At 44.4% G+C, this 26703-nt stretch overlaps 1 protein-coding gene across 2 annotated transcripts in view; it reads left to right on the top strand.

Moving 5' to 3' along the window:
* The window catches only part of mettl15 (methyltransferase 15, mitochondrial 12S rRNA N4-cytidine), a 106436-nt gene that overhangs the window by 40969 nt on the left and 38764 nt on the right, over positions 1 to 26703 (top strand). Inside the window, exons 1-2 of one of the 2 annotated variants that reach the window (XM_088935080.1) lie at positions 16986 to 19328; positions 20801 to 20937. In XM_088935080.1, the coding sequence (XP_088791206.1) occupies positions 20813 to 20937 (125 nt within the window). In that variant the 5' untranslated portion in view covers positions 16986 to 19328; positions 20801 to 20812. Of the gene's footprint in view, positions 1 to 16985; positions 19329 to 20800; positions 20938 to 26703 lie in introns of those variants that run through there. The other variant, XM_088935079.1, reaches the window with a different exon arrangement.

The following is a 26703-nucleotide window of genomic DNA, read 5'->3' as shown; positions in this document are numbered from 1 at the left end:
CATGTGTTCTCTGTGAAAGAGGCAGTACAGTCTGGACTCCTTGGTCGCTGAGTGACACTAGTGGACCAGACTGTGGGTGCTGGAGGCGGGGTATGGCCCGTTCTCTCTCGATCACCCCCCAACAGATTCCCATTAAATCCCCAAAGCTCAAATATTTCAAAACTGCTTTCCTGTAGAACTGTAGAAGTCATTTTTGAGCTTTCCGCCTTATATTAAGCACAGTCAGTTTGTTTGCGTTTGTTAATTGTGAAGGCTTCACGTCAGGATATCAAGACATTTAAATGGGTCTTCGCCTCTGAGCTTAGGCTCCACAGCACTCTGCCTAATTACAGAATACAGTGCACAGCAGGCCTGTTAAAAAAAAACAACAAAAAAGTCTCTCCTGTGTTCTGAGAGAGGGCATCCCCTGTTTAATTTATTACCTTTTTTTTTAACCGCCAGAGAACCCAACTGTAGATGTTCAAACAACAGTTGCTTTTAAAGGTGACATTTAAAACGCATTCCTGAAGGAGACTGGAAGGAAGTTCCAGAATTATGAATTGTTAATGTATGTGTGTGTGCGTGTGTGTACTCGCAGGGGCAGGTTGCGGAGCAGGGCCACTCAGCATGCTCCTCCAGTGCAATCCGTAGTAGAGAGTATCTCCAGCCAGCTCTGCAGTTATTGAATTCATAGTCCACAGGAGCAAGAGAAAATTGGGGTGATAGTTAGAGAGGACACACCCTAAGTAACCCTAACACAGTGGAAGATAAGATCACTTTATTGGCCATATACAATTTCTTGCATTAGGAATGTGTCTTTTCGCAGACCCCAGCTTGCTCTCCAGGAGACACACAGACGGGGAGAGAAGCTGGGGGTCAAAGCGCAGGGTCAGCCATTTATACAGCGCCCCTGGAGCAGTTGGGTTAAGGGCCTTGCTCAGGGGCCCAACAGGGCAGGATTCCTCTGCCGGCCTTGGGATTTGAACCGGCAACCTCCCAGCCACAGGCGCAGATCCTGAGCCACAGAGCCACCGCTCCGCCCGCCTGTGGGGTGTTAGCTGGAAAGGACGCGTGTTAAGTAACTCAGTAGATGCCATATCTTTTCTTTTCTTGTGCACCTTACTCTAATTCTACATACTAACAAATCAGGTGGCCTCGGAGCGGTGGCTCTGTGGCTCAGGATCTGCGCCTGTGGCTGGAAGGTTGCCGGTTCAAATCCCGCAGCCAGCAGAGGAATTCTACTCTGTTGGGCCCCTGAGCAAGGCCCTTAACCCCAGCTGCTCCAGGGGCGCCGTACAATGGCAGACCCTGCGCTCTGACCCCCAGCTTCTCTCCCTGTCTGTGTGTCTCATGGAGAGCTAGCTGGGGTCTGCGAAAAGATCATTCCTAATGCAAGAAATTGTAAAGTGATGCTAAAGGGGACAGTTATAATAAGGCACAGTTATTGTGTAACTGGGTGTTGTAAAAGATGCAGCCCAGAAGTGTCTTTTTTTACCCCCCTTGTAGTAATTGCTAAACATGGTCTGTAACAACCACCAATACCTTTCAAAGCGACATTTTTGCAATTCGTCTCAGTGAATTACGGAAAGGCTGTTGTTTTTTTACATACAGTCCAGGTTCATTCATTCGCAACAGCTTTTTGAGAAAAGGGGAAGCATTGAGCATTCAGATTTCCAATTACATTTTGAATTTTTTTTTTCCACTCCCGGCACCCACCAGTCCCATATAAAAAGGAAAGAAAAAGAGGGAAAGACAATAGGACTTTGCAGTGGAGTGTAGCGGGTGATAAAGTTCAGGGATATAGAGATGCATTTTTTGATAAATTGTATGAAAGTCCATTGCTTGTGAAGAATGAGTTATGACGCCTCTCAGACAATTAAACAGTAGAAGCTTTGCCCTTTAGTAGGTACATGCCAACCTCTGTGCTACATGAATTGGAGAGTGTGCAATGAGACTTGGAGAGAAGCCTTTATAGAAGAAAATCCCATCTTAGAAAATGCTGGGTTTGGTGCAGATGTGCTAGTTTTTCCTGGAAAAGCATGCAAGCGCAGGTAAAGAAAGGAATGGATGCCTGAGAAGCTCAAAGATGCTGTGCAGTCACAAGGTATGTGACATTAAAGAGCACTTGGCGGTATACGTTATCTCAGGAGCATCATGCTGTTAGGACAGGGTTCAGCCACTGTTTCGTGCAGATAAGCCAACCACACTAGCTTTCGTGCAGCGCATCTGAATCGGGCCAACAGTTTAAACGGTTCTTGCGCTTCAGTATGATTTTAATATGCTTAATTAAACTATCATTTAAAATTAATCATGAACTAATGCTGCAGGTGTAGCCTGACTTCTGCTGGAGCATCATTTTGTTCATTTCTCTGACATCCATCCCATAGGACTCATAAGAGCAGAAGATAGGTTACAAACGAGAGGAGGCCCATATACAGTAGTGTGTTTTTTAGTTAGTAGTTAATTGATCTCATCCCACGTTTTTTTTGAAGGAAGCCAGGGTGATGGCTTCAAAGATGCTGCTGGGTAGCAGTTTTTTGCTGGCACAACAAGCATTTCTTTTTGTCATAAATTGTATATTGTGTATTATTAAATGTGTATAATACTTAGCTGTGCAGTGTCATGGAAGACAGCTGCCTCATCCAAAGGAGAAGAGAAAAAAGTAGAATCACAATTGTTTTTGCTTGTCTGTGTCTGTAATGGTCGGACATTTTCACTGTTATGTTGTGAACCGTGTTTGCAGATAAAGGCATGTCTTGAATTTACAAAAATATTTTGTCCCTGTTGGGGAATTCATCAAACAGCTCTTTGGTTACTTTCAGCACATACTGTAGCTCTTCACATAATGTGTGATGAGCAGAAGGGCAGTATATAGGGATGAGCCTACAAAACGTGCAGAATGTAAGCTTCCTTATTTGTTTACTTTCCAGACTTTCATTTTAATTTATATATTATTATTATTTTACTTGTCCTTGAAGTTTTCTGGATAATTTACCATGCTAATAGCAAGAGAGGCAATGAGATGTCATCAGAAGTTCCATTTTTTTCTTAGAAACACAGAATCGGGCACAGCTGGATGTAAAACTGTAAAAAAATGAAGATTTGCTGCCTGTGATGGTTATTTTGCTCAGGGTTTTTCTTTTAAATTTGTACGTAGGTGTGTTGCTCATAGCTTTGTCACTAGGGAGCCATATTTGGTTCCTAGATGAGGCAGATATGACTTGTGAGGCCATCCGCCTTTCAGGATCTCTGCTAGAGTAACATTAACAAGGATAGAATTCACTTCACATCACAAATGAACACAGGGAAGGGCCCACTGAGCTTTTATTGCTTGGCTGACGCCAGTGTTTCGTAGAGGCTTCTCAATAAGTCTACCTCCTGTTCTAGAGTATAGTAATCTCCCTCTCTCTAGGTGGATGGATGTTTCCTTCTTCAATGGATGTGCCTAATACAGTTTCAGCTGTCAGAAATGTGCGTCTCTGGGGCGATGAGTGTCATTATTACAATACTACAGGATGCGTGAGTCATGTTATGTCACTAGAGCAGACGAGCCAAAATACCGAACACTCTAGTCAAACAATAAATACAATTACTCGTGCCTGAAAGAAATAATGATAAAAATACAATTCTTCTTCCAAGGCAATTTGTAAATGATCTTCAGAAAACAGAGTCTCCAAAGGCCTGGGCGTGTTTCTGGAGGCACGCATTTTCTTTCAGACTTCAGGGCAGCTCAGAGTAGATAGGAATTCAAAACAAAAGGTATTCATAATGGCACGGTTGCTAATCTGAAGTGTTTTGGGGGGGAAAAAAAGCCCCCCTTTACCATATCCAGCCCCTGTCAGAGCACTTCCTACATGTGTAGAAAACCTCGCAGGCTCCATGAGAAGAGCCCGTGCGTGAGGATTCCCGTTCCTGCTTGCCAGTTAAATAGATGAGCTGGTTGCCAACTGCTTCACGTCACCACGGGGATACACAATGAGAAAACTTGGCATCCGTGAACACCTCCACTGCCAGCTGGGAGGCATGCATTCTCTTAACATTCTCTGCAGGGCCCATCCAAAATTACACTGCGGCAGTGAAAGGAGAACAAATTAAGGGGTTGCCCACGGAAAAGTCCAGACTGTCGCCCTGCGGTTGCGCTGGCCTGTACATGTCCCCCCTCTTGGCCGCCACCCATTTTCGTGTTTGTCCGTGCTGTGTCGTGGCCTCACGAGGGGGAAGGGCGCCCTCCGCGCTCCCTCTGTCCGCCTGGGCGAGGGTTGAGGGTTTTCATGCCCGCGAGGAGATGCCGCCTCCCACCGAGCGGCATCGCGCCCGCTGCAGCCAAGCGGTGACAACAGGGTGCCCTGTTTAAGGGGAAGAGGGTGGCAGGAGGGCAAGGCCTTATCTGAACCACAGAGCTGGGCGCCCACTTAAGACATCTGGGCCACGTGGGCTCACACACGCACTCCCTTCGAGAGGAGGAAGACCTTCAAGAAGGTTTTGTGCTTTCGTGGAATGCTTCGATTATTGACGCCGGAACCAAACTGACCTTTTTGTAGTTCATCGCTTGGTTGAATCCAACTTGGATGTTTTAAACTGCTTCCTTGCCAAGAACGGTGTTAGGGGAGCTTCTACATTGGAAGTGAACGGTATTTCATTTGTGTGCGGACAGGGCGTCAGAACATGGAGGAGGGGAATCTTTTTAGCCTTTGAGAAAGGGTAACAGTTCGAAATTCGGACAGAAGTGTAATGAGCAAATCCCGGAGCTTTGTGACTGTGAAACTGTAAAAACTGTTTTGGAATGTTTATATTAACAGACTCGAAACAAAAGTGTTTTGTGCCGCAAAATAACATCACTTTATTAACCCTATACAATTTCTTGCATTAGGAATTTGTCTTTTCACATACCCCAGCTTGCTCTGGGAGAGAAACTTGGGGTCAGAGCGCAGGGTCAGCCATTGTACAGCGCCCCTAGAGCAGTTGGGGTTAAGGGCCTTGCTCAGGGGCCCAACAGGGCAGGATTCCTCTGCCGGCCTTGGGATTTGAACCGGCAACCTTCCAGCCACAGGCGCAGATCCTTAGCCACAGAGCCACCACTCCGCCCAATATCATCTTTGCATAGCACCAGCTCTACATAGAATTTGTAGAGTTTAGTTAGAGTTCATTTGTTTTTTGTTTAAGGTAAAAATCCACCCCACTGTTGTAGCTCTGGGAACTGTATTTAGTTGACCAAAGCGTTTGAAGAACATGTAATAATTGTGAGGAGCAGGATGTTTTGTAGAGTTTTTATTCTTGCATTCAGATAAACCGATTCAGAATGTTCTTTTTCCCAACACAGTGCTCTATTCATATGGTAATGTCGGAGGTGTTTCGCTACTTGCAGTTAATGTAGAAAAGGAAACTCAGTAATGCATTCAAGGCTTCATACAGTAGTTGAGTGGATGAGAGTGCATTGGAATCACCCTAGTTCGCGCTCTGAAGGCATTTTTAACAAACCCCACCAACTTCTTGCATCCCCTACAGTTTTAAAAAACAATTCTGACAAATGCTTAGATGTTATTTCAAGAAGATCAAGATGAAGAAACCTGTTCTCTTACACCCACTTCATTCTTATTCCACTTAAGAATTGCACTGGCACAGTAGAAACTCTCAGACTTTCAGTGATCTTTGTAAAAACGTTAACCGTGTTTAGAAATGATCGAAACACACAATAAGCACACATACACAAACTGCCCGCCCTACAGATAGCCCTCTGTTGTCAGGTGTTAAACTGTCCAAAAGGGTCCGAAACTAAAGCTCAAACACTGGAAAGCCCCTGAGTGTGATCCATATTTCCCATTCTCTGTTATAGATGTTTTGAGCATTTAGAAACTTCTCTGCGCCAGAATGCCTCCAACTATCAACCTACTCCTGGATTAATTCATGAAAGTGAGGATGACAAAGCCGCCCCATTCCATGCAGGTCTCTGTGGGGGACAGGCACGGGAAGCCCACCATCTGTTGATCTCACTTCAGAGGACCTGTGGGCTGGAGAGACTCCTCACCTTTCTTTTAAGGCATAAATATAAATCACAAGAACCTCTTCTTCTTTAATTATGTATCAGCGTATTGTACCTGAATACCCAATGAGAGTTTCATGAGTCTTAAGTTACGGCCTGCTCAGAGCTGTTTTACCCCAGTGTTTTCTTCTTCTTATTTTCATCCAAGTGTGTGTGTGTGTATATGGTTGGGGGGGGGGAGGGGCAGAGCTTAAGCTGAGGGTAACACCCTGAGTTAAGCATTTTGCTCATACAGGAATACATGTGTTGCTGAGCCGGTAACAGAGGCGTAATTTTTCTTTTAAAAGACGTCAGTTTTAGGATTTAGGAAGGGTGGGGCTTAGGGAATTCATTCCTTAAGTTGTCAGCGTCCGGGGAAGAACCTGAAGCTTATTTTGTTATCAGTGTCGCCTCCTCTCGGATGATTTTATATGAAGGCATTCCTGCAGGAAAGCTAATCAGGCCGGTGTTGTTAGGACCTCCATGCAAATCAGTTCTACGGAACAAGAAGGTACATGACATTCTGCAGCTATACCAACAACAAAGCCGTTGATCACAATAGTCAATACAGATGCAGGTTCTTGACAGATTTATGGCTGAAAACCCTTAGAGTTCTTGGCAGGCCTACAGAGCTCTGTAACAATTTGTGTGATTATAATATTTTGTTGCCCCATGTTGCTACCGTTGCTGCATTCCTTTACATGAATTTCAAACGATTAGCTAGTTACACAGGCTGAAGATGAAAGTCACAGATCGCATGGAGGACTTATTTGCGGGGAATGAGTGGATGTATTTTGGAAGTGTATTTTGATGAAACTTTAATAAACCAAACAGCTACGATACAACAAGGACCAGTCAATGAATCAAAGAGCTAACAGGCTAATATATTGTGACAGGAGATCCGTCTGGATTTGCTGGTGGGTGGGGTGAGTCACCAATTTCAACTCTGCCCCCCCACCCTTCCCCTACAATCGGAAACAGCCTGGAAAATTGTCCCTTCCCCCCCTCTCTTCCACGGTTGGAATGAGAAACAGCTAGCCTGTCGGACGAAGTGTCTCGGGAGTAGGATGGACCCTGTCTTTGACTGGGTGCCCAACACCTCTAGGCCCTGCATCAGGTAAATGACAGCCTGCGCAGGGGTGTGGCTGACAGTGGCTGCCATCTCTCCTATTGCTCAACCAGAGGAATTGCAGACAAACCCATAATTTGCAATCATGAGCTCAAGGGCTATATTTTTTACTGCTCCCCTCCTCAGTAAAGGCAGATGGGTTAAGACGGGCAGCGAGAGAGTGCACACTTGATTACAGGTTTACAAATTAGATGTAAACCGAGTCCCACAATGAACTCCAGGTGACAGGAAAAAGGACCCTGTCAGTCCAGCACAAGGAAAGCGATCCTGTTCCAGTCAGTCTCTTTCCTTAATGGGCTGTCTGTTATTGTAAGAAGATATTTAAAACTCCGTCCTGACATTTTAGATCGCCGAGTGTAACTGAACTGTAGGCAGAAGCCAGGGTAGGGATTCAGAACAACTTTTATCTCTCTTCAATGTCTGAAGCGCCCGTCCCGCTCTCTAGGAAGAAAGTGGACGAGTCCCACTTGTAGAGCATCTGCGACTGGTTCTCATGTCTTTTAGGAAGTTCCAGAAGACGTTCTGTGAAAAGAAACCCACGTTGAAGTGTATGTGTTGGATTAGGTTTCCTGCAGGAAACATCGTTCTGAACTCCAAACAAAGTGTTTTTCTTTTAGGGTTTTCTTGACCAATTTCATTGACCCCTTGTTACTAGATGAGTAGAGCTTTCATGATGTCCCCAGACATGATTTATGATTTTCTTTTTTAATTTATGTTAACTTGCGTGGTTGGTTACTCTTGTAGGAAGTGCACCAGAGACCAAGTAATGCCAGTGACTAAGCTTTTACGCCTGTATGTACACACGTTTTCTATTTCAACTATACAGTTTCCTGATACACAGGAAGAATTTGCACTTTTGCACTTTCTGGTTCCCTCTACTGGAGCAGGTAGTTATGGAATCAACATTTTTGACGACCCAGTTTTGTTAAGACATCAAAACTGGTTGTCTCCAATCCAAAGCTTTTCCAAAATTGCAAGTAAAAATGTGCCATAGGTTTTTTCTATTTTGTTTCCAATCATATCTTGTGTAGTTCCAATTCACAAAGCTTCCAAGTGTCTTTATAATTACAAAGCAAAAGCAAGTCCTGACATTGCACTTTATTGTGTCCTGAGTTCTCTTATTCATCTGTGTTCAGATACATTTCAGATATCAGCCCTTTGGCCAAAATATTAGTAACTCCTACCAATCAAAAACGCTGTAGCAAGCAATCCACAGTTCTTTAGTGTCTTTAGTGCAGGCTATGATTAGGTAAATTGCAAGTGAGACTGAACTATGTCGTCACACAGTTTCACTAGTTTTTGATAGGACAAAGATACAGTATGGGGATTGTTCTGACCAGAGACTGAGACAGAAGTCTCCTCAACCCCAACCACATGGTGTTTGCCACAGAGGGAGTCCAGTTTTAAAGTGCTGCTTTCAAAGCAGCAGGCAGGAACCTTTTATTAAAGCAAGACATTGTAGACTTGAGCAAGAAAAGTATCTGTGCAAACAGAAGTAGTATGAATCGGGAACTGTTGCTGACAAAGTCTGAGCTTAAGCAAATAATGGAAGATGAACTCATGTAGGCATTTCAGACATTAACTGGGATCTCACCCGAGTAAGGGCAGGGATTTGTTTGCAGTGACTGTGGCATTAGACTACCTAGAAGAGGTATTCAGAAAGGTGGTCAAACAACTTTTTCCAATCTGGCTTTTTCCTGGACCTGGTAGACCAAATAAGATGTACGCCGACAAGGCTCTGTATAAAATATCAATGAGGATGACTCATTTTGAGTTTAGTGTCAATCGTAGTTGCAAATGCCAAGCCCATTATAGCCCAATCCTTCAGGGAGACGCTAAGTCTGTCTCTGGCGCACAGAGATGGCTCGGCTTTAAAGGGGAAATAACCCATTAGTATTGGCTGTGTATACGTTGCAGGAGGCGTTAATCTTTAATGTATTTCTAAAAACAGATGTTTTACATGTAAACAGGAACGATAACCTGGAAAAATACAGCTGAGGCCAAGTGGCAAAAAAAAAGAAGCAAATATATTGTTTTCCCCAGGGAGTTCATTAACGAGGCCTTTTTCAGGCACCCAGGTTCTAGTTGTTGTCGTAAGTGCAGTGCATAGTTTGTTTGGATATTCAGAAACGCAGTCACCTCGGTAGACTTCCTGCTGGAGGGAATGTACCCCCGTGGGGTTGCTGGGGCTTGGCACCTGTTGTTTTTTTTTTTGGTTTGTGTTTCGTAGACATTCTGGCCTGTAAGTCTCTATGACTTCACAGTCCAGCTCGATGCGCATCTCCATTCCCCACCTCTGTCGGTTTTCTCTGTTGAAGCATCAGGAGGAAGTTCTCTTCTTCGGTCATTATTGGAAAAGGATGCTTGTTTTGGTCCATGGGTTCACTCTCTCCTCTTTCCTCAGCCTCATTCTCCTGGAAGTCCGGAAGTCGTCATGCATCAAGCAGGCATCCTCAGTGGCTGGTCCGGCTGAAACAGGATAACAAGAGAAGATTTAAATTGCAGGGAAGTGTCTGATCAAGTGAATCTGGTGAACTAGGGAGCACCTAAAGTGAGTCACTGGCCAAGGGCACCATCTTGCTACAGACTCTCCAGTAGAGTCTCCAGTAACCTCAGTACAGCTTAGGGCTCTAAACTCCAAACCAGGTGGACATGGGATTCAAATTGCAGGTGAGGCTGTGCTGCTGTACCCTGAGCAAGGAACCTCAGTCAGTAAGTTCTTCTGTATAAATCGGAACCTGGCAAAAGTTAAATGAAAATATGCTGATATTTCAACATTTCCTTATTTTTAAAACATGATTGTTTGAGGAGAACATGAAAAGACTAATCTGATCACTGAACATTGCTTAGTACTGAAAATACGCACACAAGAAATAACTATTAATTTCTCATGAGTCCTCAGACAGTCACTGGAAACATATTATCACATCAGTTCTTGGCCTGTTTGTCGAGTTGGCAAAATGTATAAATCAGTATGTTCCAGGTTGTGATTGTAAACAAAAAAATGGTCCTAGCTGAATTATCTGGTTAAATCAAAAACACCAAACAAAAGGGTTTTGTACCCAGAAGCAGAACACTTTACTTGATCTGCAGTGTTTTGTGGTTGGTTGTGCAGGGGCATCACTGTGCTGAGACTGCAGCATGGATGAGGGCTTTTGTATTCTCTATTGCCGAAGAGTGTGAGTACAATATTCCTACTCCTGGATCACAACAGGAACTGTCACGTGTAACACTAGATGGGAGCAATAAATTCTGTGTAATCCAAGGGTGAAAAGTCAAATCTGGACATCTGCAATCGCAATTGCAATGAGGAAGCAGAAACCAAGCATTCATACAGCACTGGGTATGAGGCAGCTATTAGAATTTTCTCCTCTGTTCTAATTTTAGTTCTGGACTTGTCTGAGATGCCCAGAAAGAGAAGCCCTTTGTGGGTCCTCCCACTCATCAGAAGCAGCCTAGCTGCATCACTGGGAGCCTTGGCTATTAAGAAAGAGAAGCCTCAGTAGCCTAGCCTGTGCTGTGAGTGTGTGAAGGAGCTAGCCCGTCTGTACTTGGCTCGCACATTCCTCTGTGGAGCAGGGCAGACCTACGGCAAGCCGAAGGTGGAATGAAAGGACTTTGCTCGTCTTAGCAGGTGGCAGAGCTGTCTGGTAAGAGCAGCAAAGCAGCAAGGCTGGAGGGCGAGTGGAGTGGCCGGAGCAGCCTGAAGGCATTCCTGAATGTGTCAGCCAAACCAACAGGACTATAATCAGTGAACAGCAGCCCTGATCACAGGGAGGACAGACCACCTGCTTCTCTCTCCCACATTTTTGTCATGTTTATGTAGGAAACGAGAAGGCTGCTATTTCTGGGCCGTTCATAAACTTGGTCCTAAAGTTCCTTCTCACCACCCGGCCAGCCCGCCTTCCGGTCCTCAATGATGTCATTACGCTCCGACTTCTTGCCATTCTTTTCCTGCAGCTCTGGTCTGACCAGACTCAGGTCGTTCTGCTGACCTCTGTGGCGTCTCCCGGGTGACAGATACAGTACAGCGCTGGTTGTTTTGAACCTCGTGTGTCAAGATGTGGACCTTGAGGGTTACCAGTCCAGCAAGTTTCCTGAGTCTTGTTAAACCCTCACCAGCCTGAGACCCTGATAAAAAGGCTTTGACTGGTCAAATTTATGACTCGAGTGCAGAAATCAAACCCTGAAACATTTCAATATTTTCACAGACACATTATTTTCAGGGTAGCGCATAAAAAAGTGCGCATTTTGGCAGTGTGACCGTATAACTTCAAACGGGTGGGTTTCACGGATATCTCCAATCGAAACGTTTTTCACGTCCACATTGTCTGAAATAACAACATTAAATATGAAAAGGGGAAAGCACGGCTAATGCGTCATTGAGCAACACGAGTTCCTCTGAACAAAAAAAAAGCTGTTTTAGATGCGAATTACACCTACACACAATACAGCAGTCTCTGTTTACAAGACAAAGGCAGGAGGGAAAAGCCAATAACCAGCAGAACGGCAAACATTTCAAGTTCTGCTTCGGTTCGTGTTGGTAAAGAAAGGGGTGCTTTGATGCGGCCTGTAATTAGAGAACAAACGTGGCCTCCCTGAAATATTCCTAAAGCAGTGGAAGTCTTATTTTCAGTCTCCCTTGCACTCTGACTGAGCCAAATGGCTTTCTTGTACCGCTGACATTTTTTTTCTCCCTCCTGCTCTCATTAATTGTCACAGAGGTGTCCGTGGGTGAGAAGCAGGGGCTGTAGTTCAGAGAACACCCCCCCCCCCTCCTCTTTTCCCTGCTGCTGTGGAGGAACACGAACACAAAGGGAGAATAGCAACCAGGACTCGAGTTCATAGATCTGTGTGGGCGTAGGAAATTCCCTTAACGTGAGACAGCCTGGGACAGACGCTGATATTGGCTTCTCTATCCATTTCTATTAGGCATGCTACCCCTGTGCCTGTGTGTGTACTATGTCAAATAGCAATTACAGGCAGAAACAGAGGCTCTCCTGAAAGGCTGCCCTGGTGCTGGCTCTTTGAGGGGCCTCGAGCTGTGATTGAAGAGGCCGATACGGAAGTCTCCTCTTTTCGCCAGTGGCCTTTTACCGCCCAGCAACGTCTCCCTTTTTTCCTTAACCTTTCTTAAAGGCCAGCTCTGGTCCTGCTGCGGCGGCCGGAGAGGTTGTTTCTCCGGGAGAAAGACTGCGGCCGGTGGGAGCCGCGAGACTCGTGACTCATCGCTTCGCATCCGGCGCTGTTGACTTTTAAACGAGGAAAAGGGAAATGTATTTGTTTTTCGGTATCGATTTCTTCCCCCTCCTCCTTACACCTACCCCACACGCTCCCCCCCACCCCCTCCCTCACTTTTCTATTGATTGAGGCGTTAAATGAAATGTTGTCGGCACAAATTACCAGGCAGATGGTATTTTTTTCCTCCTAATGCTGTGAAGTCTTTGTCGAATGCCAGGTAATTTCCCCGTCCAGAGTTGATGTCGTTGGCTTTTCAGCAAACAAGTTTAGCGGATGGGCGCCATTCGTCATGTGTCAGTCGTGAGCTTTGCATTAGACGTGTCTTGTCCTCGAATGTGGCTTTGCGTGGGGGGAATTTATTTCAGAAACCCGCCAGATAGCCCTGCTGCTCCGGCGTGTAACTACGGGGTTAGCAGGACAGGTAATGAGAAGCAGGCTCAATGGCTTGGGTCTTCTCGAGCGGCATTGTGTTGTTCACCCAGGGTGTCTGCTGTCACTCAAACACAAAACAAAAAAGGCTGAACTCACAGGAAAATCCTTTGCCCGATCCCTTTCTTGAACACTACAATGCCACAAATAAACATATCTAAAGGATCCGTTACCTGGGTGCATTTGTTGAAGATGATTTCATGTGAGTGACAGGCCACTACTGTAATATAATTACTTCGTAATAATACTACTAGGAGTTCTAATTAAATAAGCTCAACATACATTGTAGTTAAAGCAAAGACTTTCCGACAGCCTGGGTATCTGTTACTCAGCCTTAAGGAATGCCACAGACTTCGAATGTGCGTGACAACATTTGTAAAACAAATTCTCAGTTTCTGCGAAAACAATTAGACGAATACTTTTGCGCGATGCACATCTTATTCACTCTCATTATTTACTGCCTTGGACCGGGGACAAGTTAGCAGTAATGTACTGACACCGCTTCGGGCGCTGTGCAGCTTTGAACTGCAAAGGGCTGCTTACTCAGAGCAGAAAGCACACCCGTGTGTTGGAAATAAACTGTGCCGTCCTGCAGGACTGGCCACATATAAACCCAGGTGTGTGAAGAAGGTAAGATCAGACAGTAATCATAAGAACCTAAGTGCAATTAAACTACCTTTAAGTCCATATGTGTTAAATCTAAGGAAAATGGAGCGTTTTTATTCACCCCTTATGTCCAGCACCTTTTAGTGATCACAGGGCTTCACAACTGTGTGAAAAGCATCCATGTCGATAGAAGAAAACTCAAGTGACAACTTCCCGGGTGTTATGTACAGAAAAGATGACACGTGTTTGTAGTTTAACAATTTATTTGGAAAAGAAATGCAGCAGCAGAAGCAGTGCCAGATTTCCCAGTAGGCACAGTAGGCACAGGGCCTAGGGCCTATGAAATTGTTAGGGCCTACGAAGGAGGGAAACACTAGTGACTGACGAAAAACGAGGTGAAACAACATGCTTGCGGTTGACTCTCGGTGCTCCAGATCAATAATCCTACGCTCTTTGGCGCCTATTCTAGAAACTAGAAGTATCGAAGTGATGGTCGCTCGACTCGCTCGGTCAATCACGTGGTTCAGCATTAGAATAGTTTAAAGTGCATCATGTCCATCGACATCATTCAGTTGGCCTTTGCCCCTCTTTTTACACATTTCGGAGTGAAAGTGCTCAGGGCCTACGAACACCAAAATCCAGCCCTGGGCCTTCAGCAGTCATCCCTGGGCGCCATGGCGACAGGGTAAACGTGTAATGGACGCCCTGCTGTAACTAATACAGCAGCTGCTGAAAACAGGGAACACCGAGGCCATAACAATAGGCAGGAAGAAGGAATGTTTTGATTAAATACATCTTATCATTAATGTGGGAAGTGGCAGAAGTGGTACATTTACTCAAAACATGCATATTCATTGGTGAATCTTTTACCAACAGATGGAGTTGAAGCTCCCTTTTGCAATGAAGTCGATTATGTTGGATGCATTGTTTGGGGATAATGTTTTATGAATGCACCTCACCTGAAACCTGGCTGCTCTTTATTTTGCGTTTCACATTAGCTTTTAGCTTCGGTGTCACTGGTGTCCATGTTGTACCGATTAAAACTCCGGTCAGTAAATTGGTATCAAAGATGTTTTTGACTGACAGGACCAGGAGTTGTACCTGGTCATGTCTTGGCACGCATTAATTGGTGACACAAACCTTCTTAGTGAGAGATTTTCTCCCCAATCCCTCCTCTCTCACTCGGGTCTCCCAGAATGAATTACAACAAGCTCATTAGGTGGAAATCAAATATTTATGTGACAGTTAACCTGCAACAGTCATGTTAAAAAAAATAGTTCTGGCAGAACCGCTGTTGCTGTAACCATTATTAACCATGCATTTTATTATTTTAATGAACTTTTCTCATTCCTGCAGATTTGAAATAATTGGGAGAATGATTAGTCACTCTGCTGTGTACAGACTCCTAGAGACCATGTTGCTTGCTGTGCAAATACGTTCTTTAAGGTCCCTGCGTGGTCACAGTCAGAGGTGTGTAGCCTTCTCTACAGCTCTGCATGAACAGAAAATGAAAATTGAAATCAAAGTTGGTCCGTAAGCTGTTTGTGATAGTAATAATCAATATATATTCGCAGGGTAAGATAACATCAAATCTAAAATTAAATTACGTGTTCATTCATTGTTTATTGCATATCCATAACAATTGATGAAAACATTTTTCTAATACACCCCTGAAAGACATTTGCAAATGACAGTATTGTGCCATTGTCTGCAGTATGTCAATTTGTGGGTTAAATATGGTAGTGGGCCTAAGAAGAAAATTTGGTCAAGTAAGACAGCCACTAAACAAGCCAGAAACGTCAGCTTGCCTCTTCATACAGTGGAGAAGAACATTGTACTCCACCTCAGGTATCTGAGACAGAATTCATCTTTACAGCAAGAACAATAGCCACATCATTCTGCCTAAAGTCGTCTGATCCCTTGCAGGAAACTATTTACACAGACAAGATGTTGCCTTAATAATCTTGAAAAGAACAAGTGATTCACAGTTAGCTGAGTTCTAACAGCAAGCTCAAAAGGCTGTTGCAGTTTTTGGCTTAAAAAGCATGACTGAGTGCATTTTCTTAGCTTTACAAGTAAAGAATTTGGATTTTTTTTTTTGGCTTTGAACATGCCTGACAAAGGTTTTAAATTTTCTATGCTATAGAAAGACCTCAATCGTATGTTGCCAGATCTCCGCTCTTGAATGTTTCCCTTGTTGCGTTTGTTTTGATCAAAGTGTACAAGTTGATACAGTTGCTGTAGGAAAATTACACATTTGCATTCCATTATGGAGGTCCTCATTCTGATTAGTCAACTTCTGGTTTGTCAAGTGCCTGGGAATGGTGTGGTTTCGCTAAAGGAAACTGTTACCATGCATACAAACACAAAACGAAAATGAGTGTTTAATGCGTTTGTGCAAGGGTTTTGCCAAATTGCATCTGTGGTCAACTGGTGCACTTTACTGCAATCAGCAACACTTTGGATTCGTTTTGCATACATTAATGAGGGTTTTGTAGGGTGAGCCTTTGAGCTCATGGCTCATGGCTAGCAGGTTGTGGGTTCGAGTCCCTGCTGCAAACACTGCTGCTGTGTCTTGAGTGAGGTTCTCTACCCCAGGTGCTCCAGTCCTCCCAGATGAACCAGTGTCCCATCCAGGGGGAGAGAATCATGGACTTTCTAGGCTGCTTTGTGCTACAGAGACCATAATGAGCTCTGACTCTGTGAGTCGCTTAGGTCCTGGTCTGGACTTTTACCTTTTCGGACATACATGATGACTGCCATTGGGCAAACAGCAAAATAAATGATATTTCTTAACATGACAGAAAAGCTCCAACAGGAACCGGGTTAATATTAACCAGCAGACGAGGTGTACCTCACACTATGCTGTCACGTGATACACAATTATCCACATTTTCTTTGTAAGTGCTCCCCCATGGGCTCTTAAAACCTACACTGTGGAGCCTTTGAACCACAGCTCCCTCTGCTAATGCCCCTCTCTTGTGTCACTGGGAGATACGGGCACTAGCTTTTACAACGCCATCCTTTGCTACAGCTCCTGTATCCCTAGGTCATCTTTCACAGCAGAGTCTTACTGGGATGCAGTTGTCTTTTTAGACATTCTTTCTGCTAAAGGGCTCTTATCTGCACCCAGCCTAGACATAGCATTCCTGGGCAACACTGACTTGTGTGTGCCTTTTAACAAATGGCAATGTAAATATCCCATTAATTTGAAGTAGGCAATTGCGACAAGTAATGTCACTCTTAATTATAAAACATTGAAACAGAAACTTCATTTCAAGGTCCTCTGTATGTGGCACCAGGGCAGATCCCTGTGTGAGAGGGTGGATTTTGCCCTTTTCTACACAAGGCTGGGGGCTACAAATTTTATCTTTGCTCCTGGGGAACCTGCAGGGCAGTCTTAAAACCGTAGTACACTCCAAAACGGAGATCAGACAACTGATACTGTTAACATGCTGCACAGTCCTCTTAAAGGAAAGGCTGTTTAATACATGGCTTGGAAAAAGTGTCTTATGAAGAGGTGCTTGAACCTTTAGGACAATAGTGCCTGTCAGATGCAGACATCGATAAAGTCGTAGGGAAGTCAGTGTTGTCTGGGAAAAGTGAGTTCCAGACACCACTGAAACTCTTATTCCACTGAACAAACCCCGCAGCTCAGAGGTTACGAGAGCCATCGTGATGCTGGTCTGCACAGTTGTTCACAGTGCTGATTGCCAGTAAATGGATTCTCGGGGATGGAGGGCGACTTTGCGGAAAACGTGTTCTTCAGAAGAGTTTTATAATTTTCCCACTGGTTTTCTGCTCTACGCCTGGATTCCGGTTTTTATTTATTTAAGAAACCCAGCAGCTTCCTCGCTGTTTTCATTCTTCAGAGTGTGACATCCCTCGCCTAATTTAATATTCTTGACTTCCCTTGAAGATTTGTCAAGCTGGCTGTTTCAGAGTAAAATTTAGGAAAGCAATCCAGGAGATTGGGTATTGATTGAGAAGCTGAGGTTTAAAAAAAAAACACTGTATAGGCCTACATCTCCATCAAAGACAGAAGTACATGGAGTGGATTAGAAGAAAAATAAACTAGACAGACCTGCTCAGAGAACTGGAAAATAACACAAGCAACAATTTAAATACATTTCAAGAACATATGTGTATTAAATGACAGGAGTGTAAAATGAAACACCACTCAGGTTGTTTACATCTCTCATGAATCCATTTCCCCTGTGACAGGGTGATCTGAGGCTGGGCTTGTTACGTGAGTCTGCCGTAGGAGAAAGTTGCTTGTAAACTTTTGGTAGAAGTGCTGCGGATCAAAGGCGCTGTGACTCACGCGTTTGATGCGTGCTTGTCACTCCCCCGAGGTGACGGAAAAGGAATGAAGGTTTCGGGAGTCCTGTCGCAGGATGAAACGACATGAAAGCGCTGCCTCGCGACAGGAGGGCATGGAGTTCCTGGACATTTTTTCCTGTGTTTCCCATTTGCCCATGTCAATAATCTGGGATCAGGGCCCTCCATTTCCACTTCCACGCTGTGCTTCGATTTTGAGTTTCCACACTAGCTTTACACATAGCAAACGGACTGTATAAAACCCTTTATACAGCTGCACTGACTTTATCAAACCTTTGTACTGTGACTTTTCTAATAGCTGAACCTTCAGAACACCAAGGGCATGTGTGCACTGGCTTAGGAGCCTCAAGTGCTCTTGGTTCCATTGTGACAGCGCTGGCTGCGTGCACCGTGACCTGATCCCAGGGAAGTCTTTTGTTTCTAGGGGGAAATAAAAACTTGTGAGCTAAATTGCTGCGTTCTCCTTTGCGCTTGTGAAAAGGGACCTCAACGGAAAAATCTGCATGCGGGGCAATTAAGTGAATTTAGGGGGTGTTACCAACTAATTTTCGTTTTTTTTTTTCCTTTCTGTTCCTGACATCTGCTTTTGACCAAGATCCATTATTAGAGCCTGGGCTCAGCTTGCTTTCTTAATAAGGCAAGCTGGATCCAACCCTTAAGCAAAGTACATAGTTTAGACAGCAGAGAGCCGCTTGGCACTGTGCACATTGGGAACCTGGAAGAATTCTAAAGCAGGATTTATCACCGCCAAGCACAAATAATCATATGTTGCATGGCCGCACCTCCTGCTCCCTTGAAAGAAATTGCAAACGTGCACATGCAGAACACAAAAACAATTACAAAGTATCTTCTCCAGAATTGTTCCATTATTATGTGGGTGGGAGGGAACCTTTCAGCAACATCACATTAAAGCAGTTCTTTTTAATCATCTTTCAGCAATACACTTTCTTAGGAAGCATGGAGCTCTTTGATGCATGTTAGGAAAGGTTATTTTTGTCAGTGTGCAACATCCATGGTAGCCATTCAAAACTTTGGCTTGTCCTTAATTCCAGTGGTTCTGTTTAATTTGCAAAACTGCACCATTTCTGCTTGAAGGCTTTTAATGCAATAAAACCCCCACAAATTGCATCCCAACATGTAACACAAACAGCAGAGCCTCACCCAAAATTTGCTTGTGTAAATGGAATGAAATTTACTTATGTACAAAACAGGGGGAAGGGACCATACATAAAAACGGACCTTTCTACTCTTTTTAAAATGCAGCCATAAATGATAACAATTTGCAATGTTCTTATTTTCTGAAGAGGTTCTTGTGATTAAATTATGTTCAACGAGTTTAAAGACACTGATCAGAAGGGGATACGCTGGAGAAGGATGCTTCGGGAATCACGCCTGGTCGGATTTTCAGCGTAAGGACAGACGATAGAGGTAGAAGTGAAGTCCCCATGGGAGGTGTTGGGTCTCCAGCTCTAGGACCATAAAGCCTCAACTGAGTTGACGCATCTACCGAGAAGCAGCTGAACAAAGACGTGCTTCTGCGTTGTCAAAGCAGCGGCGCGGTATCGCCAGTGGATCAGGAACGGGGTGTGTGAAGCAGAGCTTTTTTTGCTTATCTTGTCACTCAGCAACTCCCAGCTGGCAGCCCCACTGGAGCTCAGCAGGTGTGAGCCTGGCCAGTACCTGGATGGGAGACTCCTGGGAAAAACTAAGGTTGCTGCTGGAAGAGGTGTTGGTGGGGCCAGCAGGGGACGCTCACCCTGCGGTCTGTGTGGGTCCTAATGTCCCAGTCTAGTGACGGGGACACTATACTGTAAAAAGGTGCCGTCCATAGATGAGACGTAAAACCGCGGTCCTGACTCTCTGTGGTCATTAAAAATCCCAGGGCGTTTCTCGAAAAGAGTAGGGGTATAACCCCGGCGTCCTGGCCAAATTTCTCATTGGTCCTTACCAATCATGGCCTCCTAATAATCCCCATCTATAAATTGGCTTCATCACTCTGCTCTCCTCCACACTGAGAGCTGGTGTGTGGTGAGCGTTCTGGCGCACTATGGCTGCCATCTCATCAACCAGGTGGGGCTGCACATTGGTGGGGGTGGAGGGGATCCCCATGACCTGTAAAGCGCTTTGAGTGGAGTGTCCAGAAAAGCGCTATATAAGTGTAAGCAATTATTAATTATTTTTATAAGTGTCTGGGGCCACACTGCTGATGAAGTCGCGTGGTTGCAGTCCGGCCGTGTGGTGTGGTGTGGTGTGGTGCGGTGCTCTGCTCTGCTCTGCTCTGCGCGGCTCTGCCCCCTAGATCAAACAAAAATAGAGCAGATGTAAAGCTGGTTTCCCCGATGGAAACTGAGACGCGCGAGGGGAGAGGAGAGGAGAGCCGAGCTGTCAGCGGGACAGAGCGAGCGGCAGGCAGTTTCTGACGGCTCCTGCGATACGGCCCAGAAGGATGTCTGAGCTGATGTGACAGATGACAACCAGAGGGTCTTGGGTGACATTTTAGTCAGGCTTTCGTGCAAGTAAAGGGAAGATTTACTTTCAAAGTATAGACACGCTCTTTTACGACTTGAGGAAGTGATTTGTCAATGTAGAAATCTGCCCTGCAAGGTGACTGCATGCACCAAAGTCCCTCATATTTCAACTTTCATGTATTTAGCCTGCTTTTCGTAGTTCACCTGTAGATTTCCGGGAAAGATCCTGTAGATTTTTGGCAGCAGACAGATGTCGCTGAGATCTTTCAATTGATGAGTTAACCTTCATCTGCGGCCACAATGTCACTAAAACCATGCTTTTGTCTGAGGCATCAACATGGTCTGTTTTTTGGTCATTTCTTGGAGACATCGTTCAAGTCATCAATGAGCCATTGTCTGTCAATGTCCCTGTCAGTGTCCCAATAATTCATCTGTCTCTGCTTTGGTCCTGTGTGGTTCTGCACCATGCTTCTGTCTATGCATCCATCCAATAATCCATCCATCAACAATGTTGTGGATCAGTGTGGATCTGATGAGAGATGATTCCTGGAATTGCCTTGGAAAAAGCTTCATGGTTATGTGTTCCAGGTGTTCCTGGATATGACATTTGGAGCTGGGGGCCATTCCAGGGCAATCCTGCAGGAAGTACCAGGAATCACCATTTATGCTCTGGACAGGGACCCAGTGGCGTACCAGCTAGCTCAGCAGCTATCAAGTCAGCATCCGTAAGTACGATGACCTGTCTGAGTCTCAGGGATGCATAAACTTGCGTCTTCATTCCACTGTATCACCTGCTGTTCTGAACCAACTGGGATGTTGGCCGTCACTGCTACAGGACAAATGTAGTTGCAGTGGGGCAGTGGAGGGGCAGATGTGAGCTACACAGGCTTGTTCAGCAATTTCCTGGTACAACAGCTGCTGGATGTGGAAATCCAAAGCTTGGGATGAGTTTCCTGTAGAAAAGTTGCACAGGTACATCACTACGGGGTCAAACAAAATAATTCTGAGAGGAGTAAGGTTGTGATATGGGAGAGTGAGCCATCTTCAGCTAAAGATCACACCCCGACTGGCAGATCTTCAAAAAGGCTTGTTATCACAATGCCAAAAGGCCCAGATTGCCTGGCAAGCTTGCAGCTCTCTGCTTTGGTCCCCTGTGGTTCTACACCAGGGATGAGCAGAATTGAGTATACTAGAACAGTTATCAGTCTTTAATGCTCACATAAAGGCTACAGCAGTCATCCGGAACTGAGACGTAGTCACGGAAGATTTAAATGCATTGACTTTCTCTACCCGATAATTCGAGGCAAAAGAAGGGGTAGGTGGACATAAACAAATTGTGCTTAGCTGCCTTCATTTTTTTTTAAATCCTAGGAGGTATGTTGATGGAGAAGGTATCTTTCTTGGCTTGTATTCAATAATGGGTTCTCACCACACCACAAGAAAACCATTATCACATTAAAAATTCCACAACTGAGCCCCACTCCAAGCAATCCATCAGCATTTACATGGAGAGAACCGCTAACACCCATCGCCGTGGGGCTACCCATATCTCACCTGTCAAGACTGCCCACACGAGGAAGATCCTGCACGCAGGCAATCCCCCATTAGTTCAGAAACGAGGAAGAGTTAAGGAGCAGAGGCAGGCACTTCGGGCTTCAGTTTTGCTCTCTTTAATAAGCCGAGCGAGAGAGAGGTAGCGCAGGAGAGAGGCAGAAAATGAGATGTTAGGGTTCCTAATTCTGCTGCGTGGGCAAGGAATCCTTTGACGTTGATTCTGGGGAAGCCTCCGTCCTGGGAATCGCTCACGCACACACACAGAATACAGCAGACACATTTCCGTCAGCAGCGCTATACCCTACCAGTAAACCCTTTGACACCCACTCAAAGCAAGAGAGGGGAAGTGCTGGAGAAACCTTAGCAATTAGCCAGTATTATTGGATGGCAGTATAAAAAGGCAGAGGAGCCTACGCAGTGCCTACACAAGTAAGGGTTGGCGTGCTTTCTTCTTCTTTTTTAATGCTCCTGTGCTTTACAAGAAAGTACAGCCTGGAAGCGAAAGATTAATAAGGATATTAGTCCAAAACTTCTTGCGGTACTGTGGTGATCTGGAGAAAGCTGCTCAGAACAGCTCCTTCTGAGCACCTGCAAGGCTCTTGTGGGATTGTTTAGCCTGGAGCTCTGTACTACAGTGATATCATTATATTTATGACTAAATGGCAATAATGCATTTCATCATGTCCCAAAAGGTCACAGGTATGAGACCTTGAGTGCTCTATGGAGAGTCTGAGGCTGCCAGTAATAGTATTGGTTGTCCGCCTATCAGTAGACATGAGAAAACATTGACTTTACTGGAGGGTCTCTTTTTTTATTCCAACACCCTGAACTCATAGGGTGATTTTTGGAACTTTTTTTGTGAAAGTTTTGGTGAGAGTTTAAATGAATAATTCCTGCAGGAGTGTGTAGGTGGGAAAGGGCGAGCTGATTTATTTAGCTCTTATACTTCTGAGGAATTAACTAGGGCTGTCTTGGAGTATAAGGCTTTTAATGTTGTTCAGTCAATGTTGTTATTACAGGTTGAACAAGTGAAAACGAAAGTGTCACGAAAGCTTAGGCTACAGAGAGTGGGACAGCAAAGCTGGGCTCAGTGACTCCCCAGCCTTTTGCCTCAAAGATCTGACGTTTTAAAACTGAAAATTTACCAAATATAACAGACTTAGCTGTTATATAGTTGCTTAGCTGTTTGGTCCATTTCCAGTCTAAGGGTCTACTCACAAATTGTACCAATGAAGAAGAAAAGCAGGACCAACGTGTGCAGCAAATAAGGGTGACTCCTGCGCCTCTTCAAGGCGTTTTTACTGCTGGTGGAACCAGAAATGAGTCATATTGCTATCAATTCCAGCTCATTAGCAGTGTGGAGAATCTTGAGGAACCCGGTTAAGATATATGCTTGGAAGGCCACCCCCTGAGCCCCCGAGGATGGAGAGAGGGTGGAGGTGATTTCGCAGTGTGCGGGGAAGGTGACCCAGTGACAGCCTGCTCTCGCTATACTTGAAGGTCTCCAGTTCCTAGAGGCATCCTTCCAGAACTGTTTTGTAACACAGTATGTCATAATTACAAAGCACCTCTGGCTTACCATTTAAAGAATGCTTAAGGAATCTTAAGCAACCCTTTCTGATTGAAGACCTGACAGATTTCGACACAAGGTTATTTTTGTGTTATTTTTTCCTCCTCCGGCCTTGTCCTCCAGGCTCAATTTTATTCAATTTGAGGCCAATTTGCCCCACGCACCGGGTAAACATTTTGACCTTCTGAGTGCGACCCAAGAGTGCTCAAATTAGCCCATTTCGGCTCTCAATAGCAGGCCTGTCCTTTCTGTTTTGAGCCGATACACCTTCTAATGAGAGTGGTTAGATTGCATTTGCAAAACCAAATGACACTGGGGGGGAGATGCACTGCTCTGAATTGGCCCACCCCAGCACATGCAGGTATGATATGCTAATCGGAGAGATGTAAATAGCCTGGCTGTTATAACTTTCAATATACTGCATTAACGTAGATGTCCTATATTTTAAGGAGCAAATTACAGTGCAGATCCAGATACTCTCTCTGTGCATGATTGGTTTTCTGACAGACCTTCCAGCCATAAGAAAAGCAGATTAGACTGAGTTGTTGGTATGGAACTAATTAGTGAACTCCCCCTAATGTGACTGCATACATTTTTGTATTAGCATAGAATGACCTGCTAAATAGTTTTGCCGCAGGGTGGACAGGATAGGGAGGTCATCAAGGTCACAGTGTTTTATTTTCTTTAGTTTTCCCAGTATGGTGTTATATTGGGAAGGGGTAACATTCGTGGCTTCAATCCCAGCGTTAATATGTTATTTGTTGTGGTCTCCACTTTCAGCTGACGAGGGCAAAGTTTAGCAGCGTTTTTTAATTTCGTCGGTTTGTGTTTCAGCTGCAGCTCAGCAGTAAGAACCCTGAGGGCAGGAAGGCCAAATTCGATGCAGTAGGATCCTTGTCAAGTTTTCAGCAGATTCAACTAACACAACAGTCTGATCCCACATATTTCGTTCCTCTGAGGCATTGAGGAACTTAGCCCAGGGGACTTCTTATAGAAAATACTGCATAGTGAAACAGGAATCGGAGAAGACACGTTGAAACTATGTGGGAAATGCATTTAAAACTGGGAACAATAGGCATCTCTATACACAACAGGTTGTGCAAGTGTGGAGCAGGCTATCCAGGCATACTGTTGAAGATGATACCCTGGCTTCTGTCAAGACACTGCTGGATGAGATACTTGGATCAATTAGCTACTAACAGCTTAATGGACTAATTAGGCTGAATGGCCTCCTCTCGTTAGTAACCGAAGTTTTAAGTTCCCATGTTCTAAAAAACCTCTTTGCAACCTTTTAAAAAACTCTTTCAGTCCTAAGTTTTACTGAAAGTAGAGTTCTGTTATTCGGATTGATTCAGTGCCCTTTAATATAACCATTTTCATTAATGTTTTTATGGTTTCATCAATTCTGAGATGGCATATTAATATAGTACATAATGGAGCACTGTCGCACCAAAGAAAAGCTTTGTAGTAAATCTTTTCTCTGTCAATAACAATTCAAATGCTGTAGCCTACTCACAGCACAGGAACCAACTGAGGGTGCAATTGGGAATTGCTCATGAAAAAGACCAGGAAAAAAGGCTCTAATTAAAAGTGATGAGATGTCTCCTATTGTCATTGAGCTGATAAGTGTAATGAGCCTTCCCTAAACATTTAAGTATTTTCATGAATTTCGTCTGCAGTGTTCACTAATGTACGACTCATGGATCATTGAGATCGAGATAAAGACCATACACAGACTCAGGGTAAGCTGGTAGTGTTCTTCGAAAGATGTTTTTTGGTGCTGTTATTTAAGTAAATGTGTCAATAAACAGATATATCTTTCAGATCACAATGAGGCTGTTTGCAGGACCAAAACAAAAACTACTCTGGGGCCCGTTTGGATATTTGTTCACCATGGAAGTCAGATACATGTGTCAGATGAGCTGGGGAAAGAAAAATAAAATAAAACCCCTTCATTCTAAACTCAAAATAAACTGTTCCACTCACAGATCTGCAGTAAACGAAGACAGCCGGGCTGCTGTTAGTTTACCCAGCTCGTGTTGAGCTGGAGTAGGCGAGATCATTTATGTGTTTGTGTGATTAGTTTTTAAATAATGGCATATGTTTATTTCACCGAGCAAGTATGTGAATCCTCATGCTACTACAGCATATTTGAATACCCAAATATTTGTCCCAGCAAAAAGTATGCCTACAGATTCTGGACGCAAGCTTAAGCAAATAGGAAAGAGAACGCGTTGTAGGATTAATTTAATGTACGAATTCTTTGTTGGTTTATGAACCTGTCCCATGTCCCATGGAATGGCAATGCAGGTTTCTTGGAAATGAATTCTAACCCTGTTTAGTTTAGTGTATATTTTAATTACTGATGATGTGCTAAAAGGGTATTTTCAACAACTGCACAGCATATTTCACTTTCAAGAGCTGAAACAGGGCTCCCCAAGAAAATAGTTTTAATTCTTGAGCATACAGACGCTGGTTTTAAAAGTCACAACATAAGAACAAATTGCTCCAGAGCCGGTGGGCAGAGTTATTGATTACGAAAAGCTCTTGCTGTGTATAATTACTGGAGGAGGATCTATTAAACAATAAGAGAATATATCCTCTGGTTATTTCTCTTCCTGTGTTCTTAGAATCAGGTTTCTGCTGTTCTTTGTCTGTGACCCAGCCTGACTCGTCTTTAATGAAGTCTAAAATAAAGAAGTGAGCGACACACACCAAAACTGCAGCTATCCAGAATTCCTCGAAGGCTTTGCATCAGGTAGTTCTGCCCTGCACTTTTTTTTTCAATGTCCTGGCAGATATTTTCAGCCACACCCCCCCCCTGCCGAAAGCGATCAATGTGCGGGTCATCTTGAGCATCTGTGACGCACTTGGGCGAGTTGGTAGGTCAGCACTCAGGAATATTTTAAGCTTGAATAGCATCCCAAACATAGATTTCATGGGAGCAAAGCGCATTGTAGCGCACATATCTGGAGTGCCAGAGACATGCTTCTCAAAGTGAAGGCGCCTGGCATCTTTGCGCTGCGATGACCCACCCTGGAGAGGCAGGTATGTAGGCAAGGCAAAGGAAAGAGACCCTTTCTCTTCCATCGTTCATGTCTTTCTCACTTACAGTAAGTTCTTCTTTCAGATGAGGAGAATCCCTGCATTTCCTCCTACAGAATTCATGTATTCTATTTAATTTCAATGTGCGAAAGGCTCGTGGGGTGAGGTCGATATCACTGGTGCTTTTTGGATGCAGAACGGGTGTGTAGTGTGATGCAGAACTGAAAAACATTCCATAATGTCTCTCAGATCTGCTTCTGCGCATACAACGTTTCACCACCAGGTGGCACTGTACACAATTCAAAAATGTTAAGGCCTGTGA

This window comes from Atractosteus spatula, chromosome 16 (assembly GCF_055471065.1).
Source record: "Atractosteus spatula isolate fAtrSpa1 chromosome 16, fAtrSpa1.hap1, whole genome shotgun sequence".
In the NCBI taxonomy this organism is placed as follows: Eukaryota; Metazoa; Chordata; class Actinopteri; order Semionotiformes; family Lepisosteidae; genus Atractosteus; species Atractosteus spatula.
Note: the sequence above shows the minus strand (reverse complement) of the source record. Positions and strands in the feature narration are given on the sequence as shown.